This window comes from Atta colombica, unplaced genomic scaffold (assembly GCF_001594045.1).
Source record: "Atta colombica isolate Treedump-2 unplaced genomic scaffold, Acol1.0 scaffold23, whole genome shotgun sequence".
Taxonomy (NCBI): Eukaryota; Metazoa; Arthropoda; class Insecta; order Hymenoptera; family Formicidae; genus Atta; species Atta colombica.
In genome coordinates, this window is record NW_017259327.1 from 185,405 (window position 1) to 211,366 (window position 25,962).

The 25,962-nt window shown below is 35.4% G+C and overlaps 2 protein-coding genes across 2 annotated transcripts; one reads left to right on the forward strand and one right to left on the reverse strand.

Moving 5' to 3' along the window:
• Nucleotides 1-14,664: 14,664 nt before the first annotated feature.
• On the reverse strand, nt 14,665-16,098 carry LOC108688374. Its single transcript, XM_018194613.1, has one exon. It carries the CDS (start codon nt 15,456-15,458, stop codon nt 15,099-15,101), a length of 360 nt encoding a protein of 119 aa, XP_018050102.1. The 5' UTR covers nt 15,459-16,098; the 3' UTR covers nt 14,665-15,098.
• Nucleotides 16,099-21,471: 5,373 nt separating this feature from the next.
• LOC108688371 (serine/threonine-protein phosphatase 6 catalytic subunit) lies at nt 21,472-23,595 on the forward strand. The gene is made up of 7 exons (XM_018194610.1): nt 21,472-21,589; nt 21,747-21,842; nt 22,163-22,370; nt 22,468-22,547; nt 22,626-22,731; nt 22,864-23,025; nt 23,130-23,595. Exons 1-7 carry the CDS (start codon nt 21,521-21,523, stop codon nt 23,318-23,320), a joined length of 912 nt encoding a protein of 303 aa, XP_018050099.1. The 5' UTR covers nt 21,472-21,520; the 3' UTR covers nt 23,321-23,595.
• The last annotated feature ends 2,367 nt before the right edge of the window (nt 23,596-25,962 follow it).

The window sequence follows — 25,962 nt, forward strand, 5'->3', positions numbered from 1 at the left end:
ATTTAAGTTCATTAACAGTGGTCATCTGAATTAGTTCGATCGAGATGTCGCTTTCGTTTCACGACACTGTTCTCGCTACTGTCAGACATGCCCCGGACTCGCGCAGTCTAAAGCGCCAATAGAGTATCTAATCCGTTCGTGAAACTGGCGTCCTTACTCGCCCCAAAGGGAAATAGAATTATAAATATATAGAAATTAGATATACTTCTTATGTGTGAAGTATCAATTTCTACATTAACGCTATCATTATATTATCTATATAAGAAGCTGATTCGGCATGCCTTGATAAATTATTTAAGTAACATTTAAGTGAAAATTAGAAATTTTACACCAGGCTTATTGTCATTCTTTGCCAACCAACTTTAAAGATATTTTCGTCTAATCAAGATTTTTTAAATTTTCGGATCATACCTTTTTTGGGCCTTTTTCCTGACTTTATTGCGATTCATTTTCTGACCCAAAATATTTTACTTCATTTCTATTTTCCTCTTGGGATTCTTCGCATCTCCTATTGTCCGGCGCACAGACTTTGCGATCCATACGGCATCACATCGTTACTTTAACCTAATCTAATGCCTACAGCTCTAAGCGCTAAGCTGTAAATAACGTATGCGCGAATGCGGGGCATGTTTGGCATCACTGAGTTTGCATGATCGATCATACTAGAGAGAAACCTTAGAAGACATGCCAGCCCAAAAATCTGTAACCGCAAAATGCCGCGTACTACTCCTAAGTTTCATTGCGACGCAAAAATTAGATGTTTAATAAAATAAGGAAACAATATATTTTGTTAATAATAACATAAATTAAAAGAAGAGCTGCTTGGTAAACGAGAATTAAAATGAATTAAAATTTTTTTTAATGCTTACTTTAAATCCATGAAAATGGATTGAATGGATTGATATGGATGGGATCCGAGCTGACACTAATTTAATATTCGAAAAAAAAATATTCATATTTAAGAGTTACAAATTTTATTCCGATGACATTTATAAAAATTATACCTGAAATTAACTACTTCAAATTAATATTAAAAAACGCATCTTAGTGGGATTCGGGCCTAAGATTTTTGGATTATGAATCTTCTACATTATCTATTACACTATTCCTTCAATTGATAAATGTATTATTCATTCTCTACTTCAGTTACAACCAGCTAAACTAGTATGAATGAAATTATATAAATATAATAAAAATATCATCATTTAACAGATATAATAAAATAAAATAATTTAATAAAATAAACAATTTACATTACTATGAGACAACATTATGTAAATGCGGATAATCTAATCTCGCTTGGCCGATATCGTGCACTGTGATTAGTCTAATATTCGAGCTGTATTCGACTTGCATTTGCGAGTGTTCACATCGATCATTTATTTTACTTCTAATCAAAGAAAAACAAAAGAACATAGCTTTTACACTAATTATTTTTACGCTATAAATTACTTTTTTGAACTTAATTGGATTAAAACGAAAAATTTCCAACTTATAATTTTTAATAATTTAAGCAACATTTATGGTTTTTTTTAAATAAATTTAAAAAAAAGTATTTCAATTATGATTGTTTAGAATGCAATACGTAATATTTCGTTTTTTAATGTATGGTTTTATTTTTTATTGACTCTTATATTATATTTGCCTTATTATTATATTTATTTCATAAATAAAAACCTTTTTTATTAAATTAGATTGAAAAACTGCATTTCATATTTATAATATTGAATTGTGAATATTGAATATTGAATATTGAATGAGCAGTATTCACGTTGCACAGAAATTGCTGATACTATTTTTTTATTTTAAATGAATTAAAAAAACTGTATTTCTATTCACAATTCTGAATAAGTTAAGTTGTATTCATGATGCACAGAAAATGCTAATATTATTTTTAGATTAAATGGCATAGAGATATGATCTATGCAATTCCTACAAATGAATAAAAATGCATTCAGAATTGAAAAGGCATTTGCTTTATGCAATTCCTATAAATGAATAAAAATGCATTCAGAATTGAAAAGAATTCATTTTAACATTCATAAATCCATATTTCTGAAAATCTAAATCAATTTTAATCCATTTCAATCCATTCTTCGTTTGCTGGAAAGAGCTACGAGTCAATTAAAATTAATAACGTTCAATATTAAACTAAAGAATTTAAAACTAGATTAGTAAGAAGTACAAACGTTTCGATGCCGATCGGGTCATTCTTAATGTTAGAATAATAATTAACAATATTATAATAAAAATTAGATTCTCATAACACAAAAACAGTGTTCTTTATGTATAAAATAGATATAAGAAATGTAAATACGTATCAAATACTTATATCTTCCTTCTGTGTTATAAATATGTAATCCATTGAGATACTAAAAGTGAGATGTTGAAATGGTTCAATATAATCGGGAAGCTCGTAATACTCGCATTTTTCTTCAATGAAAATCAATTTAAATAAAAGTTTTCAAAGAAACCAGTTGAGTTACGAATACAATTAATAAATAATTACAGAATATAAAAGAAACCACCAATAATAATTAAAAGTAGACAAATAGAAGAAAAAATTATTAAAAACATATAATAGAAAAAATCGTTAGAGTTAACATTATCAGTATCAATTGCAGATTAAAAATGAACAAGTCAATAAATCAGTGCGTATTAAAATACAAAACTATAAATACTTCTCTAATTGAACTGTTATAAGTCAAAAGTTAAAAGAGTAATGTAATAGATATAGAAATTTTATAAGCCATTGTGCTATTAGAGCAGAGAAACGTGTAGCATCGACAGTATCTGACAACATTATGAGTTAAAAAGGAGACGCAGAGACAATAATATGTGGAAGGGGGAAGGAGAGAAGTATTAGGAAGGGGAAAGGGAGAGGAAGTATGAGAGAAAGGGATATTAAGATGTTTTCGGCAGAGATTCCGTATCATTTTGCTTATTAATTCCACGTCTTTTTATATATACCATTTCCGATATTAATCTCTTGTTGTAAGAGAATTCAATGTCCAAAATTTCACCGTTATCCCACTTAAAATTGTGATTATGATGTGACATGCAATGGTTGGAAATCATTGCTGGCGATTTAGTCCTTCTATTAATATACAAATACAATGTTCCTGTAATCTTGTCTTTAATTGTCTTTTTGTTCGACCCACATAACTAGTATCGCAATTATCACAAGAGATCTTATAGATTACGTTTTAATTACATAATGGATCCAATCCTTTCCTTTTTTTATGAAATTTTTAAGCGAATTCGAAATAGAATAGGCTAATTTATAATTGAACATATTAACAATTGGAGAGAATTTTTCAGATATGGATTTCACATAAGGAAAACACACACATGTGAAAAACTTCTCCTTAACTTTTTTGTTAATAGTTCTGTTAGTATTATCCATATAAAATTTAATTCTTTTTTGTATAGAGAAAAAGATAAAAGATAAATATAGTGGATATCTATTATTTTAAAAAAAGACTAATAGCATTAATTAGATTGGTTTACTAGAAACGAGGATGACATAAGCGTATTATTTGTTCACAAATCCGTAGATTACGTCTCTCTTGTGATGCTATGTATTAGAATTGATATCTGCCGAAAAAGTTGTCTTGCCGTCAAAATAAAGTTCTGTTCTTCAACCAATAACATAGTGTCCAAAGAACTTAATCTACGTCAATGTTAAATACCTTCATAATAAATTGCAATCTAATGTGTAAAGAGTTAAACATTTTCAAAATATTAATGCTTTCTGATGGAACCACTAAAATGATGTTCATCACATATCAAAAATAAAACATACAGGTAACTTTCTAATTTCTTCCAAGTCTTGAACCATATCAGCAACGATTGAAGACAAAAATGACTTCCCATAGGAGTCCTAAAGATTTGTTTGTAAATTTTTTAAACATAAAAAAAGTGGAATTTAACTCCAAACGAATGGCAATCAGAAATTCTTCCAAAGAGATTTTAGTTTTCTTGGATATGCATTCCTATCTCTTAATAATACTATCAGATGCAAGCTCGACAGTTAGATTTAATTGCTCAATTCACCACAAACATTATACATATCGCTGGACAGGAGAATATCATTCCTTACACGTTGTCACGCATCAATACTATCCAAGTGCTTGTAATAACTATTATGGAAGAACTGTCCACGGAACAGGCGAAAGATGAAGAGCTTCAAGAATTTTTGAAAGGCGAATCAATTTTAGAATTAAAATTCACGTTACCAGGCTCAATCACACTACTTAACTGCGACTGCTCAAAAGGCATGATACGACCTTACGTCCCAGGAACTCTGAGGAGACAAATCTTCGACACCGTGATACATCCCAGCGGTAGAGCCATCAAATATCAAATCGGACAAAAATTCGTTTGTCCGAGAATCAATAGAGACATCACTCATTGGGCACGTGCCTTCAGTGCCAGCGTAACAAAATCCAACAGCACATCAGAAACATGCCCAAGAAAATTCCAACGCCAGACCAGCGTTTCCATCAAGTCTACCTGGATTTTATCGGCCTTCTTTCGGAGATAAGAGAATATCGGTATTGTTTAATCATAATTGACCGCTTTTCCAGATGGCCTGAAGCCATTCCACTCCCCAATATGGCCGCGCAGCATGGCTGCAGCATTCATTGACGACTGAATAGCACGTTTTGGCACACCTGCTATTATCACTACTGATTAAGGCAAACAATTCGAGGCTAGTTTTCCAAGCTCTCGAAATTCCTGGGCAGCAAGAAGATCAGAACGTCCCCTTATCACCCAGCGTCAAACGGTCTGATTGAGAGATGGCACATTCTATAACCTGCCATGAAGATGGGAGACAATGGCTCGACCTATTGCCTACAGTACTGCTGGGTCTTCGCATATGCCTGAAAGAAGATTTGAAATGCTCTCCAGCGGAGTTAATCTACGACGCACCGCTGAGAGTATCCGGGGAATTTCTAGAAACGAGATCCTACAGAAGACACGGAGACCTCCGTCATGGCATTTCGTAATTGCCGCATCCGTCCACAATCAATTTTGTTCTGTTTCCCATCACCATGGGAAACAGACAGTCTTCCGATAGCAGCGATTGGAACAAGCCATACACGTTTTCGTCAGAGAAGATGGCGTCTGAAAACCACTCCTTATACCGAGCCACACGAAGAAGTATGTAGGGAGAATGAACATGTTTACATGATCCATATGAATGGCCGTGACACAACCCTATTGACAGAAAGGCTGAAGCTCGCTTTCTTATCCAACGCAGAAGATACCTGAATTGCCACAAGAAGACAGAAAACATGGCTGTGGCACACGATACACCAAAGAAAATATGTGATAAACCTAAAAAAATACAATTCGCGCCTATTCATTCATAAACTCTCGAAGGGCAGTATATGTGGAGACATGTTCATACTCACACACACACACACACACACACACACACACACACACATTCTCACATTCTTTCAGTTATATTTCAACCTTGCCTTATACTCGCTTCGCTATACTAGATTCACACATTCCGCGACCAGATGGTGCGCTCTCACGAACATCATATTGAATTTCCCATCTAGATATCTTCTCTTCTTCATTCTTTAATAGTCCATCTACACGAGTCAAGTCGGGTCTGTGAGGTGATGCATTGGATGTACATGTGGGTTCGTTGCGATATTTTACGGGGCTTTTCTTGCGTAAGTCATTTGTATAGCGCTTTTTCGTTCTAGTTTGACCTGCTAGTTGGGCTGGCGCGAGTCTATATTCATTTATGTGCTCTTCTCTATCGTGTCTTTCCATAAATTACATTCTCTCAATCCCATATCGAGGGCACCAGCCCTCAGGACGGGAGAGGGAAGTAGAAGCCGCCGTTAGATCTATAATATCACATAATCTCTCTCTCTCTCTCTCTCTCTCTCTCAAGCGAAAGGCTCTCCCCCTTCAATGGAATCGAGTTCTCTGCTTTCTCCTTCTTTCTCATTATTTTCCAATTCCGATCCTAATATGCCTTTGATGAACGCCTCTTCGGATAAGAATATGAACTGAATGCTTACTAATTTGATGGCGGAAGCTGCCAGCAGTAACGGCGACGGCGGTGGCGTCCCCTACCAACCTCTATCGTCGACGACGACGCAACCATCAATTCGCCGCTTCCTATGGACATTGATGATGAGAGATCTAGTCGCAAGCGTAGTGCTGAAATAACAAGCGAGGAGATCGAAAATCTTGGCCGTCAATCCACCTCACTCTAAGAATGATTTTTCGAACAATGCATCTGAATCCCACTTGGGTGAATCGATATCAGTACCCGTTAAAACGAAGAATGTCTCGATTAATAAATATTTTAAAAATGACATTCCCCTCTTTGTCTTATATGTACCAGGTGTACAAGTATGAAATGACGATTTGAGAAACATTGGCACATCAATGCAGTGTGAAGTACAAAGATTTAACATTATATGCCATTTTATTGTACCATCAACAAGTGTCAAACGCGCAAAGTGATTTGATTGAAAAGTGTTTGCATAATATTGTGTTGCTATATTTAATATGACGAAATTTGTACCAAATAAGGAGCATTCGCGGACAGCATTAATTTTTTGTTTTCATTTGAAGAAAACCTGCTGCAGAATCATATTTTTACTTGGAGAAGCTTATGGTGAATATGCTCCATCGCAAAAAACATGTGAATGATGATTTTAGCGTTTCAAAATGAGAGATTTCGATGTTGCAGACAAGGAACACGGAAAACCGTCCAAAAAGTACGAAGACGTGGAATTGCAAGCATTACTAGATGAAGATGATTCACAAACACAAAAACAACTCGCAGAACAATTGAACGTTAGTCAACAAGCTGTTTCCAATCGCCTACGAGAGATGAGAAAGATTCAGAAAGTCGGATGCCACATGAATTGAATGAGAGACAGATGGAGAGGCGCAAAAACACAAAAATTTTGCTCGAACGATACAGAAGAAAGTCATTCTTGCATCGTATCGTTATTGGGGATGAAAAGTGGATTTTTTTTGAGAATCCCAAGAGCAAAAAATCATGAGTAGACCCAGGCGCACTATCCACGTCGATCGAATCGCTTTGGCAGGAAGACGATGCTCTGTATTTGGTGGGAATAGAACACTCCCAAAAGGGTGTGGTCTATTATGAGCTATTGAAGTCTGGCGAAACGGTTAAAACGCTATCAACGACAATTAATCGATTTGAACCGTTCGCTTAAAAAACGACCAGAATACCAAAAGAGCCAACACAAGGTCATTTTCCTCCATGACAATGCTCCATCACATACGGCAAAACCAGTTCGGGACATGTTGGAAGCACTCAGCTGGGAAGTTCTATCCCATGAGGCTTGTTCACCAGACTTGGCTCCTTCCGATTACTTGTTTGCATCGATGGATCACTTGCTGAACAGCGCTTTGGTTCGTAGGAAGATGTGAAAAAATGGCTCGATAAATGTTTCGCGGCAAAAGGGGAAGATTTTTACTGGCGTGGTATCCACAAATTGCCCGAAAGATAAGAAAAATGTGTAATTAGCAATGGAGCATACTTTGAATAAATCTCTTTTCATCATTCTTCCGAATTTAACGTGTTTTTTGGGGAAAAAAATCGTCATTTCATATTTGTACACCTGGTATACTCGGACAAATCTACGCCAATACATTTTTTCTGTACTTTCTCGTGTTGTTTCTGAGTCTATCAAGAGTGATATTCTTCTCATTAAGAGGCTTGGCGTCGATAAAGCCATAATAAAGATCAAGACTGCAGACGCGGCTAATCGTTTGCTCTCTAATCCTGTCTTTGATAAGAAAGTTTTCGAGTTTTCATTCCATCCTTTAAAGTCCTCCGCACCAGAATTATCAAAGGCATTGGTCAGTCCATCTCGCTGGACTGTCTCAGAGAAAATTTAACCTCAATGACCAAAGTACTTCACATACAACACTTAAATAAACGCATAACAATTAACGGCAAGGCCACTTACGCGCCCTCGCGAACAGTTTGTATAAAATTCGCAGGACATTCACTCCCGAAGGAGGTGATTTTATTTAATGTTTTATAATGTCGATTCATATATTCCAAAAGCCAAGATATGTTTGTTATAGAATTGACCATATCGATCGCAACTGTAAAAGCACCAAAGATGCCTTTTCTGTGGACTCACTAGAGAAGATCACTCTTGCTCAACTAATCAGGCGCATGCCAAGTGTATCAATTGCGAGGCGAATGTATCAATTGCATCTCACAATATGCCTCGCATATATGCCCTATCATTATTAAGCATAAGACACTATCCTTGGCCTGGCTGCGCAAGAAAATATTCCTCTCGTGGAAACTAGAAAAATAGTTGCTTCCAACAGCTTCCTTCCCCCCGCTTTTTGATTTTAAAAATTTTCCTCCAAAGTCATACTTCTGCTTCTTCTTCTTTTATGTCAAAATCCTATAGCTTTCCCTAAACTACATCTAGCCTCCCCTCTATGACATCATTGACTTCATATAATCATTTTCAACATCTTGATCATGACAACAAAGGATTCCTTCTTTCCTAACTCTCCTACAAGATGCCAAGAAGGCAGTATTGCCGTATCTCTGAGACACAGTCAATCGACTGTTTCGGACCTCCCCACCCCTTCAGGGAAATCATCCATCTGTAAAATAGAGTCTGTTACAGGGAAATACAAAATTCTTCCTGCATCATCTTTCATCCTGGATTATTCAACTCAACGTACAAACAAATCAGGATACTTTCAGGATCATGTAGGTCTTCTGCTTGCATTCAATGGTCGTAATGACATTAACTACGATGCGAAGCATTATTACTCATTCAAAGGAGTAAGCGATAAAAGGCCTCCACTAACAGAAAAATCAACTTCAAATATAGATATGATCATTCAAAATATATTATAAGCTTTCTCGAGAATTGTGAATCTCTGGTTAACATTTCTGCCGTTACTGGCATGATATCCCCCATTATTTCCTTCCAAAAAATCTCCGAAATTCTGTCCACTCTTGATTATTGCTCCAAATCTAATACTGACTCTATAAGTAATCATTCCTTCTCTCTTAGTAATGCTGATCTACTAGCAAGATATAGTAATCACCTTCACCCGCAATAAGCATTCACAATCTATTAGAATCCTATAATGGAATTGCTGCGGCATTCGTGGCAAACTTCCTCAATTACAACATATTAGTCGATAGTTTGACGTTTTCTGCTTGTAAGATATCCTTTATTTATTTATCCAACCACGCCTTTTCGACTTTCGCCTTTTAAAATTATTAGAAAGGACTCAAAAAGCTTTGGTCAGAGAGGAATCTGTATCCTGTTAAGGAATAACATCACAATATTCAGTTATTTGAATCTTTCGAATCTACATCGTTCTTCGGAATTACAAGATATAGCAATCAATCTCAATGATAAGTAACTAACCGTTATTAACATTTATCGTCATCCAACACACACCTCAAGAATGGTTCGACAAACTTTCACAACTTTTAACAAGTACAAGAACACGCTCATAACAGATGATTTTAACGCGCATCACACCTCTTGGGGATACTCCAAATCCGATCCCGGCAGGGCACTTCTAAGCATGTAAACGGAGTCTGCATTATGAATAATGGTATAGTAATTCTCCTCACCCCACCGGGGACAAACAAATCTGTAATTAACAGCTCTATAGATGGTAAGTGACAGCTGAGAGTGAAAATCCCACCAGACCGTGCCAAAGATAATAGAACGTTAATCAGTGATTTTCCTTTTTTGACGACCTGCTTGAAGTGATCTTCTTCTCTGAGCCTGCAGTCCAAAACACCAGAAATCTTAAAGACTCTAGCTAAGGACTCTCTCCACTAAATAATTGTGGATAAAGATTTTTAGAATCTTCTTTAAGGGAATGCTTTCTGTTGGAAAATAAGATTTGGTTGGTGATAACTTCCTTCCAGATCTTTATTCGAAAGGTACAAATAAATCATATAAATGAAAATTGGAGATTAGTAACAGTTTCTTCGACTTGTCTCGAAAAAGAGTATACACACAATATCATTCGCATATTACAAAAAGTTAAAGAAGTTATTACAAAAAAGTTCCAGGATGTAGTTGAAGATCCATCTCGAACACTAATGTTGAAAAGTAGCGGGCTGAGCGTCGAACCTTGAGGAGTTCCCTTATGTACAGAGTAAGTAGCTGAAATGACCCTGCTCAATTAAGTGTACACTTCCATAAGTGATAATGTTTTTTTTGAATATATTCTGCGAAGTCTTGCGGGAATCCAATTTTTTGAGTCTCAGAAAGGACCGCTTCAGAGAACACATTGTCAAAAGCATCAATTATTATGTCCAAGAAAGCTGCCGCGACGACTTCATTCACCAGAAAATTGTATGGATGTTGTTTGTGAGAGTTGTTTGTGCACGACCTGTTAAGTCTAAAATCCATTTGTTCTTGTAACGTCGCTTGCGATTACACCAGCCATTGCTTAAAAGAGCAATCTTCTCAAAGAAAGCAAGAGGGTACATGATAGAAGTGAGAAGTGGGGCGAAAACAGAATTATTCGCCTTCGGAATGAAGATGATGAGCGAGGTCTTCCAGGAAGGTAGTATAGTTCTCTCTAAAAAGTAGTTGAATAAGTTCAATAAAAGTTCTTTGTATTTAGTTGGCAAAGCATTGTATAACTGATTTGATCTAGACTCATTAGTGGAAAAGGGCGAATTCAGATCTTTGAAAACTGTTGAACGTCTTCGGATGAATGTCTTTTGCAATCATTGATGACAAGGTTTTGCCAGTATTCATAGGGCAGAAAGGAGGACAAATTTTACCTTTGCCTTTTCTAGAAGGTTATTTTGCCTGTCGTCATCTGAAATCATACTGGAAAGTTCTGATAGATTACGTCTTTTGAAGGCTTTAACTAAATGCCATATGTCACTGGTAGGAGTCTTACAGTCAAATAATTCTACGAAGTTCTTCCATTGTCTCTTCTTAATCTTGTATAAAGTCCTAGTGCATGATATTTTTGCTTTCTTGAATGAAAGGAAATTCTCGATAGATGGGCTGCTAATATATTTTTGCGACTCTTCTGTGACTTAGAATGATTCTGGAGCATTCTTCCGTCCATCAAGGAGGACCTGTCACTGGGAGCTGGGACTGACCTAGAAAATCGTTGTTTTTCAGGGAAGAGCAATCTCGTAAGGTTTCGTAAATGATTTGCAAAATATTCTATATGCCTCAATAGAGTCTACAGGAACCTTGCTACAAAAATTCCTTGGAGGTAGATAGTAAGGATTAATTTGTATAGAAAGACATAGACAAGAGAAGTCGTAGACAAGAGAAGCCAATGGTTATGTTGATAGGGAAGTGATCACTGCCAAAGGTATCTGATTCAGTAGTGGCGCCAAATCGGTAGAAATAATGGTGATGTTTAGAGGTAGAGAGATATCCTTCGAATATGACTGTCAGATTTTTGTTTTTCAGAATAAGAAATTGCTTCTCCTACAGCTAGAATGACTTCAATACAAGCGATTAAAATTACCCTAGGTTACAGAGTCATCCATCAACGTCTTTCTAAGTTTCTTTGAAGCCAAGAAACTCTTGTTCAAACTTTGTTGTTATGTCTGAAAAATACGTGTTGAAATCTATGTCTAGGAATAATAACCCAATTATCCGCAGCTTCAGCTCTATGGAAAAAATGGTCTTGTCACCCGAGGAAAAATCAAGAGCTCTCTCAGTATCCTTCAAATATTACATCCTTAATAAACATGCTTTTAATAATCTTTTAATCCATCTTTCACCTTGCATTCTAAATTTCCTACTCTGATTTTATTCTCCGACCAGATTATAAGCAAATTATTTCAGACAACAAAGAAAAAGCTGACTATGCTATTAAACAGGAATTCTTAGACAATTCCATTGATCTCTGAAACTCAACCACTTACTTTCTACACAGACGATTCCAAAATGGAAGAGCAGGGGTACGCAGGGGCGGCAACTTATTCTCCGGAGCTCGGATCAGTTTCCAATACAGGTTGACCTCAGAGGCTACCGTGTTTACAGCAAAAGCCTGGGCGATCTTCCAATAGCTTATTTTAATTCAGGATACTAGTTACTCCAAGGCAGTGATTTTTTTCTGACTAAGAGCGTCCTGGAATCTATTGGCTCTAATAGTCTTATTAATTCTAACTATATCATACACTAAATCAAGCATCTCCTCGCTGTCTCTTATAGCAGCATCAACATCACTCTTGTCTGGATCCCAGCTCATCGTGGTATTCCGGGCAACGAAATAGCGGATAAGGCGACTAAGAAGGCCATCTTAAAAGAGAAAAGAGACAACTTTAAACTCCCTAATTCTGACCTGATCCTGAAAGCCAACAAAATGTCAATTTCTCGTTTTAATAATACTTCGAAGACGCTTCAAAAACTACAGGACAACATTACACCTCGCTTTACGCTAATTCCTCTAATATGACATGGTTCCAGGAAAAGTCACTCAACCGCCAGGAGATTGTCTTGACAGACTTCGTTCCAACCATTACAACTTAAACTTCAACTTGCATAGAAAAAACATGGTGGATTCTTTAGCCTGTACGTGCGATGATCCCAGACAGGATGCTATGTAATTTTTTATTGCCCTTTATCTCGCAGCTGATTCGTCCCCCTTAATAAATTTATTAAGAAAACTTTTCCTCGTTAATGATATATCCTAATGATATTTTCTCTATGCTTATAGACTCTCAGATTAAAATTTGCAGATTTCTCTCCTTTTTCAAGTCTCTGCAATTTGATTTGAGCTCCCCTTTCTATTTTTCTTCTCTCCTTCTTCCTCCTCTCTTCTGGGCGTCTGAGTGCGGTTCGGCCAGGAGTGGCACGGCTTGGTTCGGTTCGCCCTGGATAGAATTTTTTGCCGGGTGAGAAGGAGAGGGGGAGGGATTGACGCTCTTTCTAATTCTAGTTCTTTTCGTCTCTACTTTGACTCCTGTGGAAGGTTGGAGATGTCTGGGAAATGACTGACCAAGTTTAGCTCGTCAACGAGGATCAGAGTCATTAATTACAAAAGACAAGACAAGAAGAATCAAGTCGAGTACATTGTCACGATAATATATTGTATGTACTCATAAATAAACAAACATTGTTATTTACGAATCTGAGTTTCCTCCAATACCTATGGTATGCCCTAATGTTTAACTGGTGAATAATCATCTAATGAAATAAATATTTTTTTCTTCGAACATTTCTACAATTATTCTGTACTTAATTTTCAAAGAATGTGTCGTGATGCCGTATACTATTATCGAATCTATCTTGGATAAATTTTTATTTTCAATAAACATTTCATTTGAATTAAAGATATATCCGAACCCGTGTCTACTAAAAAAATTGTTTGTTTAAAATCTGGTATTTTTAAGATAACTCTGGGTGCTCTGATGCAAGTTCCGCCAGGTTCCTGATAAATCTCTCGTTGATGTGTTGCTCCAGGGCTCGATCGATTGAATGTGAAGGACACGATGCTTGGTCTGGTGATCGATTGGTCTGGTGATCGAATGATGAGAAGATGATGCTCGTGAAAATTTTGTTAGCCGTTGCTGGTGGAATGCTTTGGTTCTACATTTCTTTTTTTCACTCCTCGCCTTTTACAGTAGCCACATTCTTGATGTTGAGACCGGAGTTTTTGAATAAATTTCCTTGAAACTTTATTGCGTTGTATGCATAATCTTCTTAACTAGAGTTCTCTTTCGAAAGCTCTCGTTTTCGAAAACGCTTGATTTAGAGTGTCTCGAAGCAATAGAGGTGATCTCCAATTTCTGATTTTACATTACGGCAGAAAATCTCGATGAACTTTCGTTGGCAAAATTCCTCTTGGATACAGATGGTCGCGACTCCGTTGCTTTGCGAATTAATTGTGATGATCATTGTGTCATCATGTATTCGGAGAAAACGATTTATGAATTCATCAATATTTTCATTATATCGTTGGGTACACATGTCTCTTTGTACTTTCAGTGCAGTGAAATTTTGAGTTTTTCCGAACAGGTATTCCATTTTTTCGAAAATTTGACGTAACATCGATTCTTGCCCTTCGCTCTTCCTGTGAGTTTCTGCACGATGATGCCGCAAAGTAGTTCGTGTTGATTGACTGCCAGTCGCTTCACTGCGACTTAAATGTGCCCAATAAAAGATTCGACGTTGAGTCCATCGAATTCCGGAATTAGATGCATTGCTTTGTCGTATGTGTTTATTAAAATCTCGGGATTCTCTGATTGAACAGTCGCCGACATTGCTTCCGGAATGAAATTCAGATGGATTTATTTGCAAATTGTTCATTTGATCTCTAAGCACTTGCACAACATCCGTAACTTTTAATTCCGTAACTTTTAATTGTTCTGCTAATATATTTAAAGTAAGCATTCATTCGCGAGACTGGCTTTATGCGCGCGACATTGGAGCACTTACGAAGATTTTTGATTCTAGTATATTAATGTTTGCGCTTGAGTCAAAAGAGATATCGGAAGGAATTGATCTTATCTTTCTGTAATTTGTTCACGTCTGAATTATTCAATCTTGATGTTGAGTTCAATAGAAATAATCTTCGAGTCATTCTCGGAAGTAACTAGTGTAACTACGAGAGTAAGTCAATAAGTTTTTAGAAAAACATAGTAAAACACATTTTTTTTTAGTTTTTCGATTCATTTTTATTTCTCAACATAGTCTCTTTTCAGCTTGATCCAAAGATTCTTCAACTTTCTCAAGCCGAATAATATGATTTGTCCAATTCTTCAAAATAAGCCTCTGTTTCGGCGATGAGATGCTCTCTGATGGTGAATCTGTTTCCTCCGAATTCTTCAAGTTTGGAAACAGAAAATAGTCGCAGAAGGCAAAATCTGGCGAATATGTTGGATGGGGAAGCAATTCGTAGCGGAATTCATTGAATTTGACCATCAGTGCCGGATACGTGTAAATCCGTGCATTGTCTTGATGAAAGAGCACTTTCTTCTTCGCCAAATGGGGACATTTTTTCTTTAAAATGTTGTTGAAACGATCCAATAAGGCTGCGTAGTAATCGCTGCGTAGTGATCATTTGCTTCGACGGAAGGTAATCGATATGAATTATATCGCGTGCATCCCAAAAAACTGACCATCATCTTTTCGACCGACTTTACGATCTTCGCCTTCTTCGGAGCTGGTTCCCAATGAAGTCCATTGTTTTGATTGTTCCTTCGTCTCGGGTATGAAATAATGGTTCCATGTTTCGTCCACAGTAATAAGTCGACGCAGAAATTCATCTAGATTATGTTGAAACATCTCCAAACATTGTTTTGAAATCGTCACACGATCGCGCTTACAGTCCACAGTGAGCGCAAATGCGGTACCCATTTTGCCGATAGCTTTTTCATACCCAATTGTTTGTTCAAAATTAAAATCACTGTGCCATATGTCAGTGGCCTCAACGAGTTCGCATATTTTCATTCGTCAATCAGTCAAAATCGTGGATTTTATTGATGATTTCTGGCATAGTAGCCTCAATTGAACGTCCCAAACGAGGTACATCACATGTGGATGTACGACATTTAAATTCATTCACCCATACGGTCGCAAACACTGGTTTAGATGTGCTATGAACATTATCATATATTACATTCAACTTGGCTTTGATTTTTTTCGGTGTTAATTTCTTTCATATGTAGATGTTTGATTACTGCAACTCGGTTTTTTCCATTTTGCAAAAAAGATTGTTCGCTTTAATCGTCTACAGAAATGAAACTACGCGATGAATTCCGCTCAAAATTTGACAATCAACTAAGAGATAGGCTTGTCAAAAAATAATGTGACATGACACTGCGAGTGCCCTCTGATAGATTTTCTAAAAACTTATTGACTTACTCTTATAGTATATGTCTCAAAGTTAAAATACTTTAAACTTTACTGTTTTTATGTATTTATTGTCCCACATCGCTGTAAGCCACCACCAATTGTAAGATTCGCAATAATGTTTTTTCTAATAAAAACTCTTTATTCTTGATACAAAATTCTTGTACAAAATTAACTTTATTACAATTTTCATTTTTAGATGCGACCGGTCTCGCAGAACTGCCTATTTATTTCAAGCGCTCTCTATTTTAAGGTTCGCAAATACTTTTAGAAAATTCGAGTTATTGAATTATTAACAGATCTTCTATTTTTAGAAAGTCTTATTTCTATTCTTATCTTAAGGGGACTTCATCCAGATAAATGGATAAGGGTTACAAAAAGCGAAACATAAAGAAAAAAAAAGAAAAAAAGAAAAAGTCGTATTTCTAACGCTTTCTTATCCTAAGATTAAATTCTAAAATAGATATATAGACAATGATTACATTATAAATTCGTTTATGAGAATTGTCTCTTGCTGTATTATTATTATTTGGATTGTTAAATCCATCAATGGTGGCTATTGTCTAAAAATAATTTTATAAAGCTAATCACAAGAGTATCATTTTAAATTATTCTTAGATCAAAGTATAAATCTATTTGATAGCTTTTGCTTCATTATTTTTGTCATTAAGTCTTGCAATTTCCAAAAATGCCATCTTTGCTTTTTTTCTTTTCTAATCGCTTTATATGGATTATTAATGACTATATTTAACGTTATTCTTAATTTAATAACATTTGTTTTAACATTTAATTTAATAACATCTGTAGTTATGAAATTATAGCTATTCCTCGAAAGAATGTATCACGTCCGAATAACTTCACTTTTGTCCAATGACTTTTCCGAACAAACTTACTAACAGCCCCGAGTGGTACACGCGGCACCTTTAGAAATGTATCTGACGCTTCTCCCCATATCTGTCAACGGCGGCACGATCGATGGAAGGGGATCTTAGGGACGCCCATAAAAGAGAGATCAGAAGAGCAGCAGTGAGCGATACTTAGAGTAGATGCGCGAGATTCAATCTCCTTCCATTAGCCGGTCACTTTCGCCGCTCTAAGTTAAGCGCCGCGTGTGAATTATTATTCTAAGTCCGAACACAACTCTCTTTTGTTCCAATTTCTAATTCTATTAATAATTACAAGTTCTAATTCCTAGTTCGTAATCCAATTTAAATTAAACTACTCTCGCGTAAGAAATAATTATCATCTTGATAATGAAATGTATTGAAATGAATTGTTTTAAAATATATACTTACTTAACCTTAATCAAAGAGTGCTTAGTGGTTATCCCCATCTTCTTGCTAATTATTAACATCGACAATATAATTCGTTGCAAAATACCAACGATCATGCATGACTATTAGTGCGATCGAAATCAGCAGCCGAACTCGCCCAGGAAGCAACAGAGGCCTTGGTATTCCAATCACTTCCCCTCCTTTTTGCTGGCAATTGGAAGCACCGTAGAGCATTCATCTGAGCATTTCCAGATAACAAAACTTCTATTTTACTTTTCTATTTTACTACAATAATTGAAACCTCGTCGTGAATGAACCACAGAGCATGTGCCCCGTATTCCCGCGTTCGCGCGCTATTGACGCTTAACTCCTAGTGGTCAATCCTTACGTCGCGTTGATAATGATTGCTACGCATCCGCCTTATTTTATCAGCATAAGGAGAACGAGACGATTAAATGCACTGACTGTTATACCTCGTTACCTATTCACGAAAAGGAGAATTCTAAGGTTTTGCGACATTACCTCGACTACCCCAAGTGGTTTGAGATTTGCCACGCGTGCTTTTTAATACTCGTTACCCTTCGCGCGATCACAGGTTGCTCCGAGTGCCCTGGAATCTTAGAAAGATTCCTCGTATATATGAGAGGAACGGGAGAGCAGGCATGGAATGATTCAGAATCGATCATAATCGTTATTTCTAACGCTCGTATATATCCAATCAATCAGCAACTTGGATAAAATCAATCGTAGCTCCGGAACCACGAATTCTGTACCCCACCATCCTCAGGTTGGATCGAACTCGGGGACCGATCGAATTCCCTTCAGGGATGTAACAAATGGAACAACTGTGATTGACCAATTTTATAATAACTACAGATGTTATTAAACTCGATTAAGGATGACGTGTAAATACAGTCACTGATTTGCTGTAGCAAATGATATATACATATAAATAAATTTCATTGCCAAATTTGTCTGAAAGTATAATACCAGAGAGAAACTTGAGAGGACATGATGGCCCAAAATCTGTAACCGCAAAATGCTTATGGCGTTGCAAGCGTTAATTGCGACGCTCGAGTCAATTTTTTTTCCGGTTTCTCTCTCTCTCTCTCTCTCTTCTCTCTCTCTCTCTCTCTCTCTCTCTCTCTCTCTCTGGTGTCATGGCGTTTTGTGTGCGGATTTTTTGTAAGTCTCAGTGATAGATTTTAGTTAGCGCTTGGTAAGATTGATAATCTTTATGTTCATTGCAAGATCGACATTAGTTACTGCTCATGTCATAAAGTAATTACTCGCGTTGTTAGATAAACGCTTATATTGTAGATTTTTGAGTTTTCTCAACCTAGTAATGCGATACCGAGCCGACATATGCAGGCAATTACGTCTCTTTTAATCTGTACGTTCTAAATATTCATTTGAGTTTATATTAAACCACTTTATAGCATATAAGTCAGAATCAATGAGTAACATTTCTTTGCGAACTTAGTGATTTCCCGTCAATTTTCTTTCGCCATTAATTAGCCGTCGTCAGTACTCAGACACGCTCGGCGCCACATGGCACAGTATCCACAACATAGCCACAAGCATTTTACGGTTACAGATTTTGAAACGTCATGTCCTCTCTCAGCAGAGACAAAATTAGGGTGCAAACCCATGCGGAATAGCGGAACGAGAGCAGAACCAATTATGAGTGTTCCGCAGTTTTTGTTACGCGGTTTCGAATCCCTTCATCTCCATAGAGCTCAATGAACGTAAGCGGAATCAACAATAAGTCTATAAATGATGTTTAAATATTTGTCATTCATTTTTTATTATCATATATCTAAGTACAGAATTAAATGCATTTCTCATTAAAAACAATGTTAAAATTTATAAAATTAGTCTTAATGTGATTATAAAATTTTTATGAAATAATGATTTATGATTGGTTACACAAAGTCTGCGATGCGCTCATTATATGGGGGCTGCATGGGGGGTTCACGTTTCAACGTAACAAAACTGGCGGAATAACAACGTAGTGAATACAGAGATAAATTATTAGGTAATTATCCAGAAGACGCTCCTCAACTTCAATTTCAATGAAATTATGCTCGTTTGACGCGTTTTTGCATAAAACGAAAGAATTTTAAAGTTAAATGTTAAATGTTATGCCTAGTTCCGCAAAGTGAGACTAATCGTTACAGTTGACGACTAATTAGGTTAGAAAATCTGTCATAGCCACGAAACACTGCGATGCGACATACGCTGCGATCACATAATACCGCATCAATGAGCATAATTCGAAATTGAAGGTAAGGAGTGTCTTCTGGATAACCTAATAATTTATCTCTGTACTCTACTAATTATCTCTGTACACTAATTTATCTGTACTAATTTATCTCTGTACACTACGTTGTTATTCCGCCAGTTTTGTTATGTTGAAACGTGAACCCCCAATATCCATGTAGCGTAATGAGCGCACCGCAGACTTTGCGCAATCAATCATAAATTGTTATTTCATAAAATTTACAATCACATTAAGATTTCATAAATTTTAACATCTTTAATCATTATTTTCAATGAGAAATACATTTAATTCTGTACTTAGATACATGATAATAAAAAATGAATACAATATTTAAACGTCATTTATGGACTTCCCAGTCAAAAATAATTTCTCGAAAAGACATCATTTCATGATGAAAATAAAAGTCGAAAGTTTTCGAAATTTCTATTGATTTTAATGGATTTTTGGGTCAAATTTCGATTAATTTTCGAGTTGGAAATAAAATCTCGAATTGATCTAGTCAGCATAAAAATATATTATTAGTGTCACTAATAGCGTAATAGTGGTGAAGAAAATTTTTAAATTTCATTAATTTAAAAATCGATATCGATTCGAGCTGGAATTAATTAATCTAACTAGATTTTGATAGAATCGATAATATTTTTCCTTAATTTCGTGCTCATTTATGATAAGAGATTGTCAGCATTTATAGTAAGAGATATTATTCCCTGAAATTCCTCAATACAAAAATGAATACGTAATAAAATTATATTAAATGAACTACAAAGTACAAATAAAAGTAATGTTATTCAGCAGAAATAGAACAATAAAATAATATAAAGAATTACTAGAAGAAAAGATGTAGACTTTATCGATAGTTATAAAAAATGTTTCGATTCGTATAAAAAAAATTCACATTTTTCTAAAAAGTTATAAAATTATTTATAAATTCTGAAAAATTTTGAGAAAGCTTTTATGATTACAGCGATATTGCAATTGTCGAAATCGAAAAAAATGTCAATTTGACTTTTGAACGAAAATATTCAAAATATAAGATTATGTATCACAAATTTATGTACCATTAACAATTTATGTACCAAAAATATTAAATATATATCAAACTCTCTATATATATTACTCTCTATATATATTACACTCTATATATTACACTCTCTACGCAATTTTTTATCACTCGAAAATGTTGAAATTTCGATGCAAGTTTCGAATCGACAACTTTTCATAACGACGTCTTTTCGAGGAACTATTTCTGATTGGGTTGTTGTTGATTCCGCTTACGTTCATTGCGCTCCATGGAGATGAAGGAATTCGAAACCATGTAATGAAAACTGCGGAATGCTCGTGGTTATGTTTTCGTTCCACATTTCCGCTACTCTGCTGCATGGGTTTGCATCCTGAGGATAATTCTACAGAAGGGCTTCCTCACGTTCGATTTCGATGAAATTATGCTTATTCGTCACATTTTTGCGTAAAATGAAAGAATCTGTCAAAAAAAGTCCGAAACTGCTTTGCGAAACAAAATATTGGGTGGATTAAAGGGTATTTTCCAACGTACACAGATGACACAATGTAACGCTGTGTCTTAGGGGTTAGGTTAATACTGTGTCTCGCACAATAAAAGGAACAGGGAACAGAGAATATAGAATAAGAATTTCAACTTATCAGAAATCATGTATTGTGGAATACACAGTTTCTGATAGATTGAAATTCTTATTCTCTGTTCTCTGTTCCCTATTCCTTTTATTGTGCGGAGTCCCTTACACAAAAAGCCGAAATTATAGACTACCAGTTAGAGTTCTGATTGGCTGCTGCTTTTCCGCTTTTCTGTCAAGGTGTGAATGCGCCCTTATAATTCTCTGCTGAGATAGAATCATTGAAAATTTCTTGAAAAGCATAACGGATCCAATCAGCACGAAAAAAAATTCCAAAATAAATGTTCTGCTAAACGCAGCCAATGATGATGCATTCTCTATTCCACAGTCCTGTGGAATGCCTTCCGCATTGTGTGATTTTACCCTAAGATCCAGCAGCATTGGGCGCGCACAGAGACGTAACTGTATGAGGGCGCGATCAGTATTGGTATTTTCCTACTGTGTGATTTCAAAATGTCAGACATCGATAAATGGATAGATATCGCGAAAGAATGCAAATACTTGCCCGAGAATGATCTCAAGGTAAATTGTACTTATACGATGTGTGCCGGTCATGCCGTATTCTGCATGATAAATGTTCGCACGGCCGTGCGAACACACAAACGCTGATTGAATTATTCACCTACGCAGCGCGTTTTGCCCTTCCTGAGTTACTTATCGCGTTAACTTTTGTCGACAGAAACTCTGTGACGTGGTATGTGATTTATTACTGGAGGAGTCAAACATCCAACCTGTATCCACTCCGGTGACAGTATGCGGCGATATACATGGTCAGGTAAGTTTCGGATATACATCCTAACCTCAAAATCAGAGCATCATCGTTTGTCGCTATAGAATCGATAAAATTTTAAGATTTTAATCTTCCGAACGTCGCAACGTTTTAGCGTCGCAACAAATTCATCATATTCATCCATTTATTGTTAAAAGGAACATGGTAATGTCGCTGTGCTTGCCGAGACACTACTGTGTCTTCAGATCTATTTGTATTATAATCTATCTTAAAATCACTCTTGATCTTTATATTTTAACTATACTAATAGTTATTTGTACAGTTATGTAAATATACTTCAGATTATTTATTTTGTGCTATTGCAGTTCTATGATTTAGAGGAACTATTTCGCAATGGTGGCCCTGTACCAGATACAAATTATATATTCCTGGGAGATTTTGTCGATCGGGGCTACTACAGCTTAGAAACATTTACTCGTCTGCTCACACTTAAAGCTAAATGGTCTGACAGAATAACGTTACTACGTGGTAATCATGAATCTAGACAAATTACGCATGTTTATGGATTTTATGGTAAGTATACAATGTTATTTCCTTTTCTAGTGACTTGTTTGTATTTGTATATAATAAAGCTTTGATTTCATATTATTTTCTTTGTTTTCTATTCTAGATGAATGTCAAAACAAGTATGGCAATGCTAATGCTTGGAAGTACTGTTGTAGGGTATTTGACTTGCTCACAGTTGCTGCCGTGAGTATTTATATAAAAGATCTTTTAAAAATTATAATTTTTGATATTTTAATATATTTGAATAAAATTCTGTTTCAGTTAATTGATGAACAGGTTCTTTGTGTACATGGTGGATTGTCTCCGGCTATTAGAACACTAGATCAAATTAGAACGATCGAAAGGAATCAAGAGATTCCACACAAAGGTATTAAATGTGTAACATAATATTTCAGTGTTTCATAAAATAAAAATTTTGTTACTTGGATAGATTGTATTATTGTCAGATAATAACGTGTATAATATATTATAATAATTAAACTTCTTCGTTTAATTACAGGTGCTTTCTGTGATTTGGTTTGGTCTGATCCAGAGGATGTAGAAACATGGACAGTAAGTCCACGTGGCGCAGGTTGGTTATTTGGCAGTAAAGTGACTTATATGTTCATGGAAGTGAATGATCTTAAACTCATCTGTAGGGCACACCAATTAGTTCAGGAAGGTATATCTTTGCTTAATACAAATATTTAAATTAATATTTTATAATCTGAAGTAATTTTTTGAAAATATATACTGATAATGTACATACATTCTTTTCTCTTGTAGGTTATAGGTACATGTTTAATGATAAACTTGTCACAGTGTGGTCAGCTCCAAATTATTGTTATCGATGTGGTAACATAGCTAGTATCATGCAATTCACAACAGTAGATCAAAGAACACCCGTGCTGTTCCAGGCAGTGCCTGATTCCGAGAGAGTAATTCCACCTCTAACGCCCACTCCGTACTTTTTGTGATCTATCTTAGCGGCTCATTTGTACGGATGCAGAAGAGAAATGTCTGTGTCTAGACTCTACGGAATTACATGATTTGATTGACCAGATCCAGGCTGGTACCATGACGGAACCATACATTAGTGAAAATATATCACAAACCGATTATACTCTAGAAAATTTTAATTCTTTTGAAAGAAATTGTTTGATGCGTTCTACGATCAAAGTATGCTTAGAGGACTGAATTATGGTGTGATTACTCTTATTCAGGGAATGTTCTTTAGATTTTTTAAGAACTTTATCAGGTTTTACATATTGTAAAGCTAACTTTTATATATTAATACATAGTATCTGCCATTGCATCAGCCTGTTTTTTGTGGCTCGAGAAAAAAAGAAAATGATATTTTGCATTAGAGCAAATGTAAACATTCTGTGGTCTAGACGCTTTTGCTGTCTACTATGTACATTCTGTAGAGCATTCATATCTCAGAGCAGCATTCTGGAACTTAAATGTTCAAAAAATTAAAATCTTTTAAATAATTTATGAGCGCAAATAATGCGAATAGTCCAATGCTGTATATAAATAAAAAGGAAAAAAAAAGAAAAATCACGTTCAAACATTCCGGTAAGAAATACACTCTCTGAGTACAGTGAATGCTTCTCTGACATTACAATCGTGCGTAGAATTCAGGTTTATTAAGGCGTGAGCATATATATAGTAAGGTCTTCCTAAACATATAAGTGATCTGTTGCTGATTTAGGTACTGTATGTGCTGCGTGCTGTTCTTTTTTTTCTAAATGCGCAATCAGTGTTCTTAGCAAGAATCGTAAATTCGGTCCTTTTTCGCCGAAGTACAAATAGCGTGTAGCAGTAGCCAAAGTTTTCCTGTTTAGATAAAGAAATCTGATAGCAAAATCATTATAGCATCTATATATATAGAGTTTTCTTATTATTTTTAGCACATGACATTTTTTTACGCTTAATTTTAAGAAATTTTAAGTTCAAATATTATCGCTAAACTATCTCGACACATATTGATATTTTTTTCAAAAAAAAAAGATCCATCATTCGTTTGTCACTTCACTTCTCTATATACATATATGTACAAAGCAATATTTTTATTTTAAAAAAAAACTATTGCATTCTCTGAATCTTTGTACAATTTCCAATCGTATGCCAAATCGCTGTCGTATTAAATAATCGTAATTAGCTAATTGTTATAAATTCATTAATGTAGGGAGCAACTTAAAAAAAGAAAAACCGAGACCCTTAGCAATGTGCCTCTAAATTAATAAGCGTTTATGTAATATAATGATACGATATTGATATGACATAATTGTAATAATAAATGGAAATGCACCGGCCATTGCGTATCATAAGCCTGAATTCTGACATCGATTTTTGCTAGCTCATGATAATTCCTAACCGATCACAGACCTAACAAATACATTGGCATTGGCATTGTGACATAGGTTGTCAAGTTAAGACTCTATTTTGAATTTTGTGATATAGACCGAAGGTGCAATCATGTCGATGTTTATAACGACTCTCCTTGTCGCATCATTCGAAGAAGTTTTGTGAGAATCCGTTATAATCCAAGAAATACAATAAACTTTTGAACAGTGCCTTCAGGACTATAACACGACGGTCTACTAGAAATATAATTGTTTTCTTATTGACAGATAATCATAGACGAACTAACATAAGGACGACGAATCATACAAACACCAGAGCTTAAGACCCGAGAATGCGTATGAGGAAATTTTTATCATTCTTTTTTTAATCCATAAATTTTTCGCTACTATTTGAAAACAAAATTTTAATTTTTCGTTTCAAACTTTTCTACAATGTTTACGTTTCACGATTTTACTACTTTTTAGGTCTACTCTTACATTTTTACATCACGTGCGCGAGATATTCCCTATTTGTACTACAATTATTAACGTAACAATTGTGCGACACTTTACACAAGTAACATATTACATTAGGTAAATGAGCGCATCTAGAACGAATCGGGACACGGAGCTTGCGTTACAAACTCGACTCACTACATTTGCAGCCTCCGAGTCGTGAAATAGGTGTCGTAACGACGGGAACGCCTTACATATGATACAGGTAACATAGAAGTTCTTAAAATAAAATATTAGCCTCTGTATTTACTATCGGGGTGTTCGCGGCGTTTCGTCTACCGGAATGCCTCTGTCTGTGATCGCTTTAATCTTATCGAAGTGTCCAAGCACTTGCGACGACTCGATAAATAATCGATAAGCTCGCGAGAGAAAGAACAAATAAAGACAACTTGCAAAATAAAATAAAATAATGAAGACTAATTTAGCTTAATATGCTCCGTGCAGGAGCTTGAACACTGCGCATAATCCTTAAAGATCTCACAGGTAGACATCATTTTAAAACGATCATCATGTACCTTGAAAGTATAGATTTTGTTATGTTAATGTAATGAAGAACATCTGTAATAAAAATACGCAAAAAATTGTACCTGCTAGTATTATTTATTATATATATATTCCCGATATTGTGAAACCAAGTATAAGCATGAGATAAGGAAGGAATTGTACAAAAGAAAAGGTATATTATACAATTAAATAGTGCATAAGTTTTTTTTATTAATCTTTAATCAGTTTATTTACTCGTAATAATATTATTT